General features: G+C 39.4%; 2 protein-coding genes across 2 annotated transcripts; both read right to left on the reverse strand.

Moving 5' to 3' along the window:
* Positions 3,227-5,888, reverse strand: LOC109822458 (dof zinc finger protein DOF5.6-like). Its single transcript, XM_020388657.1, has 2 exons — positions 5,703-5,888; positions 3,227-4,125 (listed from the first exon to the last, which is right to left on the reverse strand). Exons 1-2 carry the CDS (start codon positions 5,730-5,732, stop codon positions 3,400-3,402), a joined length of 756 nt encoding a protein of 251 aa, XP_020244246.1. The 5' UTR covers positions 5,733-5,888; the 3' UTR covers positions 3,227-3,399.
* LOC109851292 (L-ascorbate peroxidase 2, cytosolic) lies at positions 9,951-17,908 on the reverse strand. The gene is made up of 10 exons (XM_020421353.1): positions 17,752-17,908; positions 17,534-17,672; positions 17,279-17,453; positions 13,477-13,542; positions 12,404-12,452; positions 11,065-11,150; positions 10,654-10,733; positions 10,446-10,548; positions 10,295-10,353; positions 9,951-10,198 (listed from the first exon to the last, which is right to left on the reverse strand). The coding sequence occupies exons 2-10, from the start codon at positions 17,650-17,652 to the stop codon at positions 10,183-10,185; spliced, it is 753 nt and encodes a 250-aa protein (XP_020276942.1). The 5' UTR covers positions 17,653-17,672; positions 17,752-17,908; the 3' UTR covers positions 9,951-10,182.

Raw genomic sequence — 18,332 nt, forward strand, 5'->3', positions numbered from 1 at the left:
TGCATGTAATCGCATGCTCCGCGCACGCTCTGTCAAGGTCCTGTTCATCCTCTCTGTAATGCCGTTCTGTTGCGGCGTCCCTGGAGTAGTCCTCTCTAAACGAATCTCATTCGTAGCACAAAACCTCTTGAACTCCTCCAGCTCGTATTCTCCACCATTATCTGATCTCAAGCACTTCACCTTCAGATCTGTCTCGTTCTCGACCATGGCCTTCCACTTCTTGAAGATCTCGAACACCTCTGACTTGTGCTTCATGAAGTAAACCCACACCTTCCTCGAGTGATCATCGATGAAGGTGACGTATTTGTTGCCTCTGGCAACAACCATCGTACCGTTGGAGATCCTCCACGAATCCCCGGTGAATGTCGAAACGTAGCCTTCTGCTCCAAGCTGTCCCACCGAAACAAGATTCCTCTTCAGCTTCGGCACGTGTCTCACGTTCTTCAAGTTCCACTTAGAGCCCTTTATCTGTATCTGAACGTCGCCCTTTCCAACAATATTGCAAGGTTCATTATCCCCCAAGTATACTTTACCAAAGTCCCCTGCTACATAGTTCTGAAGTAGTTTCCTATTTGCAGTGGCGTGGAAAGAAGCTCCTGAGTCGATGACCCAAGAATCAGAATCGCTATCCATAGCAAGGATCAAGGCATCCTGCACGATATGAGCCTCCTGCTCACCCGCATCCTTCTTTGGTGCTTTACAGACCGAAGACATATGGCCCTCCTGGCCGCAGTTCCAACACTTCCCTTTGATAGACCTAACCTTCGAGTTCGGCCTCTTCTTCACTGATTTCGACCGATTCCTGTTCTGGTTCCCTTTCTTCTGGCTTCTGCCTCTCTGCTCGAAACTTAGGGCTGAACCTGAACCTTCTGATTCGGACGATTTCCTTCTAACCTCCTCGGATAGAATCATGCTAACAACCTCATTCAGCTTCAACTTCTCTTTCCCCGCCGAATTGCTGATTGCCGTCACACAACCTGCCCAACTATCCGGCAACTGCGATAGTAGTAGAAGGGCCTGCACTTCGTCATCGAACGTGATGTCCACGGAGATAAGTTGATCAACAATCGTGTTGAACTCGCTGAGGTGCATCGTGAAGGACCGTCCTTCTGCCATCTTGAGGTTGAAAAGAGTTTTGACTAGATGCACCTTGTTTGCTGCCGACGGTTGCTCGTACATCTTCGCGAGCGCTTCCATAAGCCCCACCGTCGTCTTCTCCTTCAGAATATTGTGGGCTACTGATTTGGCGAGCGACAACCGGATTTGCCCTAGAGCCTTCCTATCCAGTACCTCCCAATCACCATCTGACTCCGTCGTCTTCTTTCCCTTTTCCTTGCCCAGAAGCGGGCGATACAAGTCCTTCTGGTACAGATAGTCCTCCATCTGCGACTTCCAGTAGGCGAAATCCGATCCATCGAACTTCTCAATCTTTGATTTGCTTTCCTCTGCCATGGCTTTCACACAAATTGCTGAACGAAGCTCTGATACCAGTTGTTTGGGAAATTCGAAACAATCAATCGAACCCTTGCCCTTCCGGACCTTGTGTTGAAAGTAGGAAAGTAGGAATAAACCACAAATAAAGATCTAACCTTGTAAAAAATAGTAAAAGAGACGAACACACAGATTTAACGAAGTTCGGCAACGTGCCTACGTCCTCGGGAGCCACACCACACAATCTTTTTATTAATTGAAGAAGAAAAATACAAGCTCTCAAACAAGGGGTAAATCTCTCTGAGATTCTCTCTCTTTGCAGTCAAAAAGCTCTCTTTTTGATGTAGTACAAACCCTAAAATCGTTTGGGGTATATATAGAATCCTGGTTGAAACAGATTCCTAAACAGATCAGGAAACTGTCTGGGCGATTCGCGGTCGACCGCCGTGCCAAGGCCGGTCGACCGGCCAGAGAAAAATCTGTTTACAGGGTCCTGTGCACATTTGCGGTCGACCGCAGCGGCCACGCCGGTCGACCGACCAGAGCGAAAACTTTTTCTCAGTCTCCTGCAGTGCACGCGGTCGACCGGCTCTGACACTGCGGTCGACCGCACAGTCTTCTGACTGTTTTCTTCGTCTTTTCGATTGCAGCTTTGGGTCTACACACTTAGACTAACACACTTCACCTACCATTTCCATCCCCCAACCAAATAAAAATAAAATCATGTACATTTCTTCACTAGTCCCCCTCCAACCAAACTAGAAGCACAAAAAAATCCTTCATTGCACCTCAAAATTGCATCCTATTCTACTCCACATTCCCTCCTTGTACCTCCCTACCACTTAAGGCAACACTATCAACAATCCCAACATTTAAAAAATAGTACCTGTTGATGTTAATAATCAAACAGATAATATAATAGGGGTAGGGTTGATTAGGGGGCCACTAACTTCTTCGCATATCTAATTTTGAGTAGAGTAGCTTCAACATGCACAAATAGCAATTCGTGAGAGGATGGGGACTAGTTCCCCCATTGTTCCTCCGACAATCAAGTCACTTGATGGACTTGAGTGGGAAAATGATGAACTGTGTGAGTTCTAAAGTGTAGTGCGGTGGAATTCTCAGAGATTGCTTGCTTTGGTATATAGAATAGTGCCTCTATTTATAGTGGTGGGAAAAAGGGTAGAATGGTAATCTAGGCCGAGTACAGGATGGTGGCAAACGAGTATGGCTTGGTGGCTACGTCAGCACCTACTTTACAGGTGTCGACCAACGAGTGGAGGAGATGTCACCTCGATATTTAATACGAAGTGATTAGGGGCATGACGATGCCGACGTGGTCCGATGTGTCATGAAGACTATCAGGGCCAGAGGAATGATAGCGTCTGCCAAGCATTTAATGTGACACCGACACGCTGTCAGCAGGAGAGGCTCGAGATTTGAGTCGTCCTTTACCTTGGTCGAGAAGTAACCCCTTTCGAGTCACCCTTACAAGGTGTCGAGCAACTGGTCAAGTGGGCTCGTAGCGAGTCGTTTTTGACAAGAGGACCGACAAGTATCGCCATTCGAGTCGACCAAAGGAGATGTCGACTCGGTGAGTCGGCTAAGTCGGGATTCTTGGTGGTCCTGACTGTCAATTCGATTTGAGCGGTGCACGTAGAGGGACACTTGTCCGTTGCTGGCAAAGAGTCGTACTTTGACGACGGAAAACACCGTAACCATAACAGTACAGAGCGTAGAAATCCCAAATTTTCATATGTCACCCTATGCTTATCGAATATCTATGTTCACCCTCTCACAAAAAAATGTCAATATCAACCAATATCCCAGAAGTCAAGAAAATACAGCTACACCAAACACCCTTCTCTTCGAAGTAAAGACTCAAGACATATACCCAGAAATTAAGAAACAACAACAACAACATGAACAACATTGACCTCCTCCTCACACTCTACATGCATGAGCGAGCTATTGATGATCCCACGCCATGATGAAGCCCCCTGTTGCGTCCCACTCCACTCCTCCGCGCGCACCCAAGTTGCCATGATGATAGTGATGATGATGATGATGATGATGACCATGATCCCACATGCTATTCTCACATCCAACATTATCATCTAAAGACCCGCTTGCGGTTGTAACTACGGTCGCTGCGGTTTCAGTACTAATTAGCCCCCCGTCGAAATTAGGGAACATCATTAGGCCCGCACTAACACCACCCGATGAATCCCCGCGGTACTCATGAAACTGCCCGCTCGAGTATTTGATCCCGTTCCTCAGAACATCAAGAAACCCCGCAACATCTGGATTGTTACTAGGGTTAGGGTTAGGGTTAGGGTTAGGGTTTGCCAGCATACTGAAGGAGGAGAGCTCGTTGGGGTCGAATATCGCGAGAGGAGGCATTAATGCGGGGATCGGGAGCCGTTCTTGATCATCTTGCTTATTAACACTGCTGATCTGCTTGCCGGAGGAGCTAGGGTTGTTAGGGTTTCTCCTGTGGTTCTTGCGGCAGCAGCAGGACTTGCAGAAGTAGCGGGGCTGGGACAGGCTGTAGTTGTTGTAGTAGCAGAACTTTGTGTTGGTGGAGTCGCAGCGAGGGCATTTCGGGGACTGCTCCGGCTGAGGACGGGGTTTCCGTTGGTCTTGTTGGGGGTGGTGGAGGACGCTGTTGGGTTCTGGGTGGGCAGCCATAGCCTGTCACAAGCGTAATCGATGAAAGATGTCAGCTTACCGTGTGGTTTACATGTATAAACGTACAGGAATAATGCTGAAAATGTACTGCAGGTTAATTTGGTACCTCGGACTAGTATTTTTTTCCAGTAGTGTTAATTGGTATATATAATCACGATGATGACCGATGCGCTTGTGTGTCTTAATTTTGAGGTTACTGATCGTAATAACTAACAGTACAGGTAACCCCGAGAGTTGCTTTTCGTTTGGGCTCTGGGGTCACCCATGTAACTTCATTGGTAGACTGGTCGGGATTACTCGTGTAGATTCGCAAACTTCAGGGTATCCCGTGTGATCATACAACGTATGCTTCGGGCTATCGGAATGTAATTAATCCTTCGACGAAGTGCGAAAAATCTATTCAGTTTATTAGTACTTATCCTTCTTGAATTCGTCGAGGGAGCTAATGTTGAGTATTATATGTAATTTACACTGTAGAAATACGTAAGGAGAGAATATCGAAGGGACTCAATTGGTCTCACAATGAAATTCCTTGTATAAATTCTCATATTCGATGATTCTATGGGCGTTGAGAACGTAAAAATAACAAACTTTGGGTCATTTTGGAAAGTAACATTGTAGTCATATTTTTGTTTAATATAAGTATCAATGCAAAAATGTACCAATTGATCCTTTACTATACGAATTATTGGCTATTACGTACGTAGAACACGATTTTTTAATAATGCACATATTAATCAATATGTATTGATTAATATGATTAAACTCTAATCGTCGACGCATATAATAAGGCGCAATCTAATGATACGGTATCATTAGATATGATTAAAAATTCTGGGGAATTTCTTCAAAAATTAGGATATCCGCAGTTGATATATTGGAAAACAAACGTTTCCGATTGAAGTCGAGATTAGCACTTGCTACAGAAATTATCTACTGAGAGCAATAACTCTTTTACAAGAAAATGGAGAGAAAAAAGTTCTGGAGAATAAAATGAGATTTTTAGCAATACTACATGCATGATAATTTGATAAATTACAAAGAAAATATTAAAGCTTGACTGAAATAAAAATGAATGAAAATACACATACAAAAAAAATCAGCATTTCCTCGTGTGGCCGATCTTTGTTTTTATTTGAAGAATTCTGTCAAATAAAATCTTAAATTTTTTTTTTAAGGAAACACACTAATTACAGGCTTACGCCTTGTTATTTCTCATAATTAAGAAATTTAAAAAAAAAACATTGACCAAATGCGCGCTTAAAGAAGTGTTTTTGTGAAGAATGCAACTAAAGACAGTGCTGTTGAGATTCTAGGAAAGTTAAATTAATCATAAACGAAATTAATTAAGTGTAGTTGATGAATACGATCCACTGAAATCCAGGCCCTCGTAATAATAGTTGGTTACTGAGATCAACCAATCGAGGTACACTTCTCCCTTAAAAGCCAAGAATCATCTCATCAATTTCCATCAAATTAAAAGTTTAAGAAGAAAATTAACCTTAAATCCTTAATTAATGTTTACTAAAATCAAGACCCACGTCAGGTAGAAAACGAAAAATTAGTAGTACTAATAGTACCTGATGTTGTTGCAGACTAGAAATTTCCATCCATGCAAACACAAGCTAGCAAAGCTAGAGAGAGGGTAGAGAGAGAACTGGGAGCTCTTCTCACTTTCTCTCTCTAATAAATGAACAAGAGGGTGGAGAGAGAGAGAGAGGAGTTGCTTCTTGTCCGTACAAGACGGAGTCGGATGCGTTTCGGTTTGCTCGACGAGGAAGGGCCAAAGCCCACACAGCGGGCTTACATAAGGGGGCTGTGGGCCGCTGCTCGTCGTGGGGCCCGCCTACGCTTTGTGAGCGCGGCAGCGTTTCCGTGGGCCCCTTCCACACGGAGCGTTCCGCCGATCCAATCGCCTTCGGATCAATCCACCCACGTATTCACATACACGCACGCGCGCGCGCACGTGCTCGAGCCAAAATCTCGAAAAATTAATTAGAGCTCATCTCACGTTTATCTTTATAACTCCTAGAAAAATCACTGAGCATGGAGCATATAAATCGATTACAATGAGATTTGAATTTTTCATATTTGCTATAATTATTTACTTGATAATTAAACATAGGACAATTTACTTGTTATCGAGACTCTTTACCTAGTTTCTAACAGTTCATCTATATCATTAGTCTAGACTTCTTTTCGGCAAAATCTTAATTAAATCTTATATATCGATGTTTTTTTAGTTCTTGGGTGGTGATTTTTTTTTTTTTTTACGGAAACCCACTTTGATTTTTGGATATCACGAGGTAAGCGAGACGACTAAAATGAAAAAGATCAATAAACATGCATCATGCCTATTGTGAACTAACTAAAATTAGTAGTAATTTGGTCAAAGTGTGGTTCAGACTCACTAGCTAATCATGCTTATTAGGATCCAATCATCTCTAAATCATTTTCTATTTGTTGCTAATTCTATAATTTGAATTGGTTTTTAGGACTAATTGTTGACTATTCTACATACAAAAATTCTTGATCTCGCTTGAAATATCTGGAAGAAGGATACAATCATTTGAGACCAATGTAACATCGGATGCAAGAGCTAATTAACTTGATCAAGTCTCCACTGCAATAATCTTGTTAATTTGGGGGTTTCTGCATATACATCCCTCAAATTCTACATACATGAAAATTTATTTCTAAACATTGATATTTGCAAGACTAATCTCAAATCCTATCATGCACGTTCAGTCTTTAAGAAAACCATTGCGGGTCTAGTAGAAATTATTAAAAAATAAAAAGTTTTGACGTTGCGACGTAAAGAAGGTAATATTGTCAAGTTGGAGGAGGTAGGAAACCAATGCTAGAAAATTAGTGGTGATTTTGCAAAAACAAATATTCTGGGAGTAAAAATTGTTGGCACTGAAGATTTAAGGGGTACATATATGCAAAACCCCATTTTTTTTTAAAAAAAAATTAATAAGTATAATAAATGTTTTGCTAATCACTTCAAAATCGACCCTAGAAAGGACTAAACAAAGAATTATCTGACCAACTGGGCCCCCACAAACAAGCCAATTTCTAGAACAAGGAAGGAATAATAATAAGCAGGCACGGCAGATATGCGCCTGACAGCGGGACCCACAAATCCCACTGTCACCCAATCTTCTTCCTCTGTCGGTGCTCCGCAGGGGCCCCACAAATGTGCTCCAGGGACCCACACTCCCCTCCGTCGAAGCAAAGAACCCCGACAACGGATCCGAACCGCGGTCTCGAGGAGCGCGTGAGGGACGGATGGATCCAAAACCCAGTAACGGCCCTAATTAAATATTAATAATTAATTAATTAATTGTTTTTTTTTTGCGTGTAACGTACGAGGTCAGCTTATCAGGAGAAAGAATTAGCTAGAGATGGATGGGTCCGTTTTTTTATCGTCACATGGTCGTCATCATAGCGTGTGTTCGAGCTTGTTTTGGTTTCGTGGGCGGTTGCTTTTGATCAACAATTGCAAACGTGATAAAGAATCGTGAATTTATTCGTGGATGTATACTAAAAGACAGGATAAGAAATACACGTATCTCGTATCTGTGATAGATTACGGATTGTTCTATTGAGAAAATAAATAAAAGAATCAATTAAAGGTAACTTTTGGTCATACATATACTAGAAAGATTTCTTAGAGCGCTGGTTCGGAAAAATAATAATATGTATTATTATATAGCTAATGAAACAAAGACGTAAGTTTGAAGATACTTCTAAAAGAAATAGGTTATAATCAATTAAGAAGGAGATTATAATAGAATGAAATTGAAGAATACAGTCCATGTCTTACGCGACCCTCAAGCACTTCTGGTAAACTTTGTCGTCGTCGTCGTTGCTATCGTAGTTGTGGATTGTTCCTTTCATCGGTGTCCCCGCTAATATTTTGACTAGCTAGGAAGTAAATTTTTATCGATCCGTTAACACTGCTAGAGTGTTGTCCATCGCAAATGATCTGGATGGTTAGAAGGTTGCAATATAGCTTTCACGATCCAGGATTCGATCGTAGGCCCGGTTATCTAATAATAATAAAAAAAGAGTGTCCCCTAGGTCTTGTGAGATACCCCAAAATTTAGGAGGGTTCTGTAGGTGCAAGCAGATCACACATGAACTTATGAGGGCAGATGACAAAAGGGGGATTATCATTATGCATGCCTACATTAGCGCTTGAGCTTTTTGGTGTGAATTGAAAGATTGAACACCTGATGTACAAAGGAGGAGTCCAAAACAAATATGGATATAGGCAGCCATGTGCTGCTCTCCTTTGGCCGTCCAAGTCAAAAAGCAGTATGATTCCTTGTCTCTTTAAATTACTAAACATATCCCCATGCTAGCTTCTCCAAACCCCTAATCCTTTTTTTTTTTTTTAAGATTAGAGACATTCTTCAAACGAATAATTAACAAAGGGGACGGAGAGAGAGCAGCTTGAAGAACATCAGTCCAAAGATGCCAACAATTAATGAACCATGGGAATCTTTGGCATGCTTCTCCTGCTAGCGTATGATCCTTTTTTATATAAAAATAATACAAGTTTTTGATTCGTAGTTAGACGAGTCATTACGCCAAATCAAAGAGAACAAATGTTCTTCACACACCCAACGTACGAATTCAATCACTGTTGCTAGTCATCAGCCGCCCACCAACCATCAAATTCAATTAACCATCTCACATGTCACAAGAGTTCTGAGTGGCAACAGGAAGGCAATGAAAGGTCCAAACCGCCTGCTACAAAGTGTTTCGCTTCGATCAGAACATCGTTACTCAAACCTCGGGTCGACGCGTTCACACTGGCCCTCGAAACAAAAACACGCATGTCAGCTCCTCGTGTTTTAAGAAAAGATGCATCCCTCGACCAATTTATAGGCAAGCGCGAACTTGACCATCAAGCTAAGGAAGCCATGAAAAGTGAAAACTCACATGAAATGCTCCATCTCTGCTTCTCCTACAAGCAATAGACGCATATCCAATCTGATCTGATGACTTGAAAAGAGCAATCTCTGCAAGGAGTAATGTCACAACCGAAGAGGTATGTCTCACCTTCACCCCGTAATTTTTATTAAATTGTGACTTGCAACTCTCACCGCATCTTCCGAAATTTTAATACGGTGCTAGGGAATGCTATCGCCGCGCTGATCATGAATTTGAAACAGAACTAGAGAAATACGCTTGCAAATGGCTGTCCGAGTTCTCAACCAATGAACATGCGCCTCAATCATAAATTCAGGATATAAATTACGACGTCCAATTCTCCCCGCAATTTCGGAGAATATCGACAACGGACCTAGAAATGGGGGCCCTGGTTCCTCCGCTGGCTCCACCTCCTATCACCCAGCTTATCTACATTGTTGGACTCATCGTATGGTTCTTTGTTCCTGAACTGACTAGATTCCTTGACGTTCTGTACTGCGCCGAGCATCAAAGTGACAACCTACTGGGTTAGACTATCATGACCCGATGCTTATGGCCATTATTAGTCTGTTACCATGTATTATCACAAAAAAGTCGAGTAACACGTACAGGTATTAATTACCTCATGATTATTCCAAGCTCATTGAAGAACACAAACCAGCATCAAATGAATATTTCTTCGTAATGAATAGCTTGTCTTGTCTACGGACCCCTACTTCGACCTAAGGACTTGCCCAGTCTAAAATGAACGGGTAACACCAGTAGCAAAGGGCAAGCACAGTATTTCGCAGCAAACAGATCCAGACACCGGCAATGAAAGGGAAGCTAAACTTATTAAAGGGCAAGCACAGTATAATCCAGCAAACAGAATCAGACGCCGCAACGAAAGGGAAAAGCTAAACTTAGTAACATAAGCAGTAACCTAGGATAATGGCAATAACAGACTTCAGAGTATCAACAAAACAGAATGAAGGCTAGCTGGCAAAAATAAGATCTTAATTATTACACATAGTGTTCTGATACCAATTCTGCTTCATTCCCCAAACTGACATCCTAGAATTTGCCGAGAGAAGCAACAAGCATGAAGACCCTTCACCTGATGTCGGATTCATTACCTTAAGCTTCAGCAAACCTAGCAACACAGCAAGTAACAAGGATAAGTTCGGAGAAGAAAAAGCGTGACGAGATAAAACCCTTAATCCTGAGTAAATGATTTGTCACTGCATACCCTAGCTCAGAGAGCTTCATATGAGCCTCGGCATAGTCAGCAAAGAAAGCATCCTCGTCCTACAAGTAAGAAACCAGAGAAAAAATTGTTAATAACAAGAAATACGATGCATGAAGTAACATTTCTCGTTGATGTTCGGAATGGAACATACTGCAGCATATTTCTCAACAAGTGGGCGGAAGCCAGGATCAGAGAGAAGAGCCTTGTCGGACGGCAGCTGAAGAAGGCCGGCCTTCTCCCCACTCAGAAGCTCCCTGTTGCAATAACATTGACAATACACAAGCATAGAAGATTAAAACCCCAACGCAATAAAACTTGCGAAACAAAAAACATGCAAGAATAAGAAAGAGGAATCTGACTTGAAATAAGAGTTGTCAAAGATGAGAGGATTTGAAGTCCAAGCACCCTCAAAGCCTGACCTCTCCTTGTGGCACCTGCCCTGTTAAATTAGTGGAAAAATATGAGTGTATCTTTTACAAAGAAATAATGATTAATTACATTCTGGTACCCTGAGATAAAGGGTAACTACATGGGTGACCTTGCGTCTGCATATCTACACGGATGACCTTGGATTTGTAATTGTAATTACACAGGTGACCCTGGAACCCGAACCACAAGCAATTTCCAGGGTTATCTGTGTAAATACACTTAGGTTACCCTTGTAGATACCCAGACTCCAAGATCATTGGTGTAATTACACCATACCTCAAGGTACCAGCTTGTAATTAACCCAAGATTTAATGTATATTTACACAATTAATCATACACACCAGAGTATGACCTCCAGACAGAGCAACAATATCCTGGTCGCTCAAACCCATTTGCTCACTAAAGACTGTCCTAAGGTGATCACAACCTGACATAACAAAAATAGGAAGAAAAAAGGTAAACAATTATTCTGTTTTCAAATTAGAAGTTTCCGAGATGGACATTACCTAGTTAAATTCAGTACCAACGGAAAACGTTTTGAATGGCAAAAATAGGTCTGTCCCTCAACAACTACACGAGATTGAGATTATCTTATAGGATACGAAGAAAGACGAGGCATCTTTATTCAGGCAGCTGATATATGCATTCAAATGCTTAATTATTAAGCTAGAAATCTATACTGCTTCATCAATAAAAATAAGAAATTCTAAAAGGTATAAACACAGTCTGCAGCTTAGGTATCATCATGAGTAAGCTATGTAGCACGGACACGGATCCGACACGGCCATCTGACACGCCGACACGAGGCAAATCCTAAAAAATAGCTATGTAGCACGGACACGGATCCGACACGGCCATCTGACACGCCGACACGAGGCAAATCCTAAAAAATACATAGGATACGTGTGTTCGACACGTGTGTCCGACACGGACACGACACGACACGGCTTCATGTTATGCGTGTCTGTGCTTCATAGTGAGTAAGTTGACAAAACTAAGAGGCATATTGTGTGCAACATCATATTTTAACACCAACATGAAACATGGCATTCGATGTTCAATGAATCACAAAGACAACATTTTCATGGCATATGATGTTCAATGAATCACAAAGACAGCATGCCATATACATTTAATGAGCCATAAGAACATGCCAATAAAAGCATATGTATCAAAATGATGTTAATTGATCACAAAAAGTTTTAAAAAATTAAAACAATGATAAACAGTAATTTAATCCGATTATGAACAAAGAGTATGTAGAAATTCGGAACAGTATAATAATACTAATAATAATACCATGGAACTGTTTATATACATACTCAATTCCAAATCCAAATGCCCTAAAAAGGTGTCTTAAAAATTAGCATATTTATCATAATGGCTACAAGCAAAGAAGTTACCATTTTTAAGCAAAAACAATAAACAGAATAATACATCAGTAAAAGGATAATGTAGAAGATAATAGCATTAAAAAATAAACAAGTTATTTTAAAAAATGTGTAAAAGATCAATTCAAATGAAAAGGCAAAGAAAATAATGAATAGAAGTATGATACTAATAGCATTAAGAACCAGTCAAGTCACAGAGAACCAGCAACATGAACGAAATAGAGTAGACTACATAGCATTCATGATGTCAAAAGCAAACATAGATCTAACAAGTGATAGAACACAATACCTTTGGTGGCATCAGGAAGACGACCTTCCATAGGGGGCTCGGGCTTGTCCTGATGGATATAAATGAAACAAAATCAATACGAGGATATACAACAAGCCAACAGCAGACATAGCAGACATTACTGTAACTAGTGCAAAGGGATAAAAGCTAGCATTAGATATTGCAATAAGCAACCTGAACACTGCTCATGTGGGAAATCATAAACCCAACATTATTTTCAGCATTTATCTCCACTTCAAGCATCAATCCAACAAATGATTAATTTTGAAAAAAAAAAGAGTGATTTGAAAGATTCCACGATGATTTTTGTTCAAATAACCCAACAACAACTTTAGACATTTAACCACTTAAAGCATCAACCAACAAAGGATTAAATCGAAATAAAAATGCGATTGAGTGATTCCATGACGATCCTTGTTCAAACAATAATACAATGTGCCTATATCCACTCATGAAAATATAAAATTTCCAAACAAAGAAGAAATTAATATAAGCACCTGTAATCAAATTTTCATGCTTATTATTTCAATCAAAGAACAGAAATAACAACCAGAACATTAAGCCTAACTACAAAGTGCCTTAATCAAAGATGGGTATGGTAACATATGATTCAATGACCACAAGGAGTAAAATAAATGAGCTTCTAGCGCGCATTTGAATACTAAAGTGAACATTATCTGCAATTACAACTTTGCCGTTAAGTTCAAGTAACATTCTTATGGACATCTGTGTAAATCCATGCTAAGGTTTAGTGTCATAGGCTGCCCAGTCTACCTCTAAATAAAAAATTGACATAATTCAGAACCAAAGAACTGCTTGACATAATCTCATCAAATAGAAAGAAGAACACCCGTCTATTTAAAGAGAATTCGCATCAAAATGAGCGGGAGAAGGAAATAAGAGATAAATCTCGGGTGTGATTTAGACTTATAAAAATAGCCTCTCGGCTTTAAAGAAAAACTTGCCACAATCATAAGTTTTCGACGTCAAATAATTATTTCCATGTATATTCAAGCATATCTAACAATCAAAATGCAATATTTAAGCTAATACACAGATAATTGATTAAATACCTCGCGGCCAGGATGGAAGGGAACCTCAGGTCCACCTGTTACTTCCACAGCAACAACTCCAGCAAGCTGAATTCACAAAATTTTGGTTAATTAAAAGTAAAAGTCAACATTTACAACTAAAATATTATTGTTCGAAAATAACAGAAAGATACAAAGTATCAAACAAATAACTATTTGTTAATAATGGATCACCATTTAAAGTATAAACGCTGACTTTCTTCCAAGAAATAATTAGGTTAAGTAAAACAAAAATAATTAATAGTCAGGTTCTTAAAGCCACAATGGTCCTCAATTTCCGTGCTTAAAAAGAGCTTGATGGTCCACTGACAATGATGATCATTAAGAGCTTCATAATTGAGTGAAGGGAATGGGGGAAGTCCATCTATTAGTTCATATTTTAATAATTCGATCGTAAGGCAAATATGAATTTTGAAAAGGGGGCATCCAGCATATAATAATGGTGATAGAAAATGACATTAGAAAACATGAATCAACCATTTGCAACGGCTGTGGCTTCAACAACCAAATTGATTCTATCTAACAGAAACTTGTAGTATTTGACTAGCCTATAAAATAGAAGGCCAGTCTTCCCTGTTGGAATCACAAAATAATCCAAAGAAACTCCAACTAAATAAAAATCTACGTAAATTCCCTTCATCAAATGTGAGGATACAATCTTTAGAACTCTTCCTTTGGAAAAGGTAGGACAGGAATGGTTTGCCGAGGTTAAAAAAACCACTCACAATTAGCACAAAAACACGATGAAATTCGGGATCTGCAAGCCAATACCAAAAAGAATTTATAGATACGAGTCCAATCTGAAAAAGGTTGAGAAAGCTCGTGAACTGGACAAAATTTCAATTAAGATGCAAGAGCTTCAATCCTTAGTGAACAATCATTGATCAAGGAGATAAGTGATAAAGAAGTAAGAAGATGGAGTCCTCAAGACTACAACCAAGAGAAGATTCCCTGGACCCCCCTCGAACTGTTGAACAGTTCATGCAAACCAATTCAGATACATTTACAAACCAATTCCCTCCGATACACAAATTGGTTCCTCAAAAGTAGCGTATCACTTACTAAGTAGGAGGGGACCAAAGTTGATTTACAAGTCTATTGTCATGCACATGCGCTTGGATTTATTTATATGTTTCGATAATATTATTGAAAGCATTCTTTCAGTAAGTGGAAGTTATCCAAAGTTAATAACTAATTCTATATCACTATTTCTTTAACTAATGTTGCTAAGAAGATTTTGTCTCGGCCTATTAGTAACTCTCCAACTAAGGGCATGTTTGTTTGAACGGAAGTAATTATAAAGTAGCTGAAGTAAAAGAAGTATATGCTACTTCTGTTACTTCCAAGCAAAAAAATGTGTTTGGTTCTCTGAAAAACTTACTTTCAATACTTCCTTAAACGCTTATGTGGCGTCTACGTCTCATCCTTACTTCCAAAATATTTTTCCAATCATCAATACTCAGAATTAGCTCGGAAGTATTTAAAATGCATATTAATTATGAAATAAAAATTTAACTAGGAAATAAATATTTTTTTATTAATATTTTCTTTATTAGTTACTTCTAACAACTTTTTATTGATAAAATTGCTCTTAAATTTAATAATTATTTTATAATAATTTGTGATGGTCGTCGGCCAGCTCTTCTTTGGGATGAAGAGAACAGTTTGTCTATTAATTCTTTGTCTAAATATCACGTTGATGTTACAATCAAAGGAGCGAGGGAGGAGGAAAATTGGAAATTCATAGGAATTTATGATCATCCGGAGTCTCATCGTAGGTGAGAGGTAAACAATTATTTTGAAGCTATGTGGTTGAAGGATTCTTCTTGCTCTTAAGTGGTGAGGGGTCATAGCGGCATGAAACTGATTGTAACGTGCTAGATCAAATTAAAGAGCGTGACGTGACTTTGAAATTATGGAAGCAACATGTGTTAGTTACTTTCTAGTAATATTTCCAAATATTATCTAAACAAAAAAGTAAATGAAGAGAAAGAAGTTCTACTTCCATTACTTCTAAAAATATATAAAACAAACAAAAAAAATGTTATTTTCACTACTTCCTACTTCATAGTTTTGAAAGTTACTTCTATAACCTACTTCTTACTTCCAATACTTCCATTATCCAAACGGGCCCTAAGAGAAATTGGAATACTTTTTCCCACATACATAGTGTGAAAATGAATAGATTGAATAGTGGACGGGCGGCTAAGTATTCATCCATTCAAACATTAGCCTCATGTCATGATTTTGTTAGAGTTACAAAGTGGTCATATAAAGGATGAGATATAGATCACAATAATGATAACTTGGAGGACTCTTCATGTAAGTTGGAGGAGTTAGATCGAATTGTTTGGACTCGAAATTAGCAGAAGATGCACTTGATGTTAAAAGGGAAGAAAGTTGCAAAATAAAAAAAAATTATTAAGAGGTTGTCTAATATTAATAGTTTAAATTTTATGTATTCATAAACTATAAAAAATAAAGTATTGAAGTATTTTATATGCAAAAATATTGAAATGCATAATTAGTTTTCTAGTTTCTAATTTTCTACTATACACTTTGAAAAATTATAAGCGCACCCAAAAAAATTACATTGTATCCTATATCGAACTTGCGTATCGTTTAAGCCTCGAATTGCGTACCCGAATTCGTACGATGACCCGCTACATACCGCGAACCATGTAACTATTATTGTGAATAATCAGAACACTCCTCTTAGACACAACAAATCATTCCATCCCATATCTTAAGGCTTGACTAGTGCAGAAAATTAGCAGACTTTAATTAAACAAGTGCAATAGATTTTTTGCATGTTAAAGACATTAGGGTAATTCGATTTGTCCATCCTAAGGGGGTCATAATGTCCAAGAAGAAGTCACTGGTTGGTGGCATTTTTGAAAGACAACTTACACAAGTCTATAGATATGATGGGAATAACAGTTCGCTGATTGACATTGGACATACAGTTTTCAGGAGGGAATAGAAAACGTCCCAGTCTTTGATCCTACGGGCACGAGTTGCATTGCTAGAAAGGGTTAGTAAAATATCATGGAAGGCACACAATACACCATCAAAAAGTGCATGTAATGTATCAGACTGATACTGGAGTTCTCCTCCATGTACAACCACCTAGCTATGTTGAAGAAATTGTTAAAGATACTGAAGCCACCTTGAATAGAAGGTTGCTAACCACTTAAGATTATAAATTCTTTAGTCTCTTGGATCCTATAATCAAGTTGTAGTAATAACATAATAGTTGAGAGAGCTACTGGTGAGAAGGCTTTCCTCTTTTGACCTCGAGACAAGGTCAAAGGGGACGGATTGTCAGAGTCCAGGCAATACAGACCTTGCTAAAGGCGACTGCAAGCTTGGCAATCCACTAAACCCTCTAATGTTGTCTCTTCTTTCATTTTCCAGTCTTCCAATTATAATGCACACATGAATGCCAATATGGAGAATTTCACAAAAGGTAGGACTAGCCAATGTTGCCTGAGAATTAAACTCTTCCTAATTTTTTTTTTATAGGCTAGAAACGAAGTTAATTGAGGACGAAAATTCCTACAATAAACAAGTCAAATTAATCATTAGCTGCTTGACATCTGCTACATGAACCTAATCCTATTGTAAAAACAAATAATCACAGTTTCTATACATAAGCTCAAATAACAGCGATCGTCAATCTAAATTGTCGATCCTCAAACAGCTCACGAACGAATTAATCGCAGAAAATATTCAAATATTCCCCTGAAAAGCGCAGATCTAGATCTAGGTATAGAAATTTCACCTGATAGAAATCACCATAAGACAAGATCGGGAACTGCTCCTTGATCGGTTCCAAGAGCCTCACAGCGATATCGAGCCCGTTGTTGGCGCCGTGATCCAGCTCGGCCTTGTGCCTCATCGTACCAAAAGGACCTCCAGTCTTTGACTTCACATCGTAGGTCCCAGCGGAATGCCACCTAAATCAAACAAAAACCTTAAAAAATTAAGCGAAAATTATCGAAAAAATCGCAGATCGATCGGAGCGTCGAGATCTTACGCAATACGAAGCATCAGAGGAGCGCAGTTCTTCTCCGCGATCAATCCACGGAGCTTCCTCTTGCACTTCTCCACGGCCGTCAAGTACTCATCGCTGACCTTTGGGTACGATTTCCCCATTGAAGCAGTTGACGATCGAACTGCGAAATCGGATGAAAATCTTTAGATCGGCAAAATTTTTAGATCAAAAAGACAAATGCGCTATTTTTTTTTTCTCACCTTAAACCCTAGTTTGAAAGGAGGAGGAGGAGGCACGAGCAAACCACGCTCTCAGTCGAAAGATCTCATAACGTTTATATAGCGGCTCTTAACCTAGGGAAGCTTCTAGTATCTCGATCCAGACCGTTGGCTTAGAGGAACGGACGGCTTTGGATTTCGTTGAACGGGATGGTTCCTAATTGGGATTTTTTGAAGTGTGAATGCGACTAAACAAACAGGATTCGGTCTCATTTATTTATCGTCATGCGAGAAAAGAAATTTGTTGTCATGCCACGTGGCTATACCGGAGTGGAGGAACGGTTAGACTATCTCCAGCAGGAGTCGAAATTTTAACCTTCTCTCTCCTGCCACATCACTTTATTCCCCCTCCACATAATTCAACAATCTTCATTTTCTATCATCTCTACAGCAGGAGTTTTTTCAAAAGATTTTTACTTTATTTGGGACCCACTATAACCCCATCACTCCAACATATATACCCCACCTTATTTATTCATTTCTTTTTCTTATTTCATATATATTACTACTACTACTATTATTATTACTAATATAACTCATTTATTTATAATTATAATTTTTTA

Source organism: Asparagus officinalis, chromosome 8, assembly GCF_001876935.1.
Source record: "Asparagus officinalis chromosome 8, Aspof.V1, whole genome shotgun sequence".
Taxonomy (NCBI): Eukaryota; Viridiplantae; Streptophyta; class Magnoliopsida; order Asparagales; family Asparagaceae; genus Asparagus; species Asparagus officinalis.

Excerpts from the sequence above, each read along its gene's own strand:
- LOC109822458 (XM_020388657.1), bottom strand. The coding sequence starts at position 5,732 with ATGGAAATTTCTAGTCTGCAACAACATCAG. Across the intron at positions 4,126-5,702 it reads CTAGTCTGCAACAACATCAG|GCTATGGCTGCCCACCCAGA; the intron begins GTACTATTAGTA and ends CGCTTGTGACAG.
- LOC109851292 (XM_020421353.1), bottom strand. The coding sequence starts at position 17,652 with ATGGGGAAATCGTACCCAAAGGTCAGCGATGAGTACTTGACGGCCGTG. Across the intron at positions 10,549-10,653 it reads TTTGACAACTCTTATTTCAA|GGAGCTTCTGAGTGGGGAGA; the intron begins GTCAGATTCCTC and ends TTATTGCAACAG. Across the intron at positions 10,354-10,445 it reads TTGTTGAGAAATATGCTGCA|GACGAGGATGCTTTCTTTGC; the intron begins GTATGTTCCATT and ends TCTTACTTGTAG.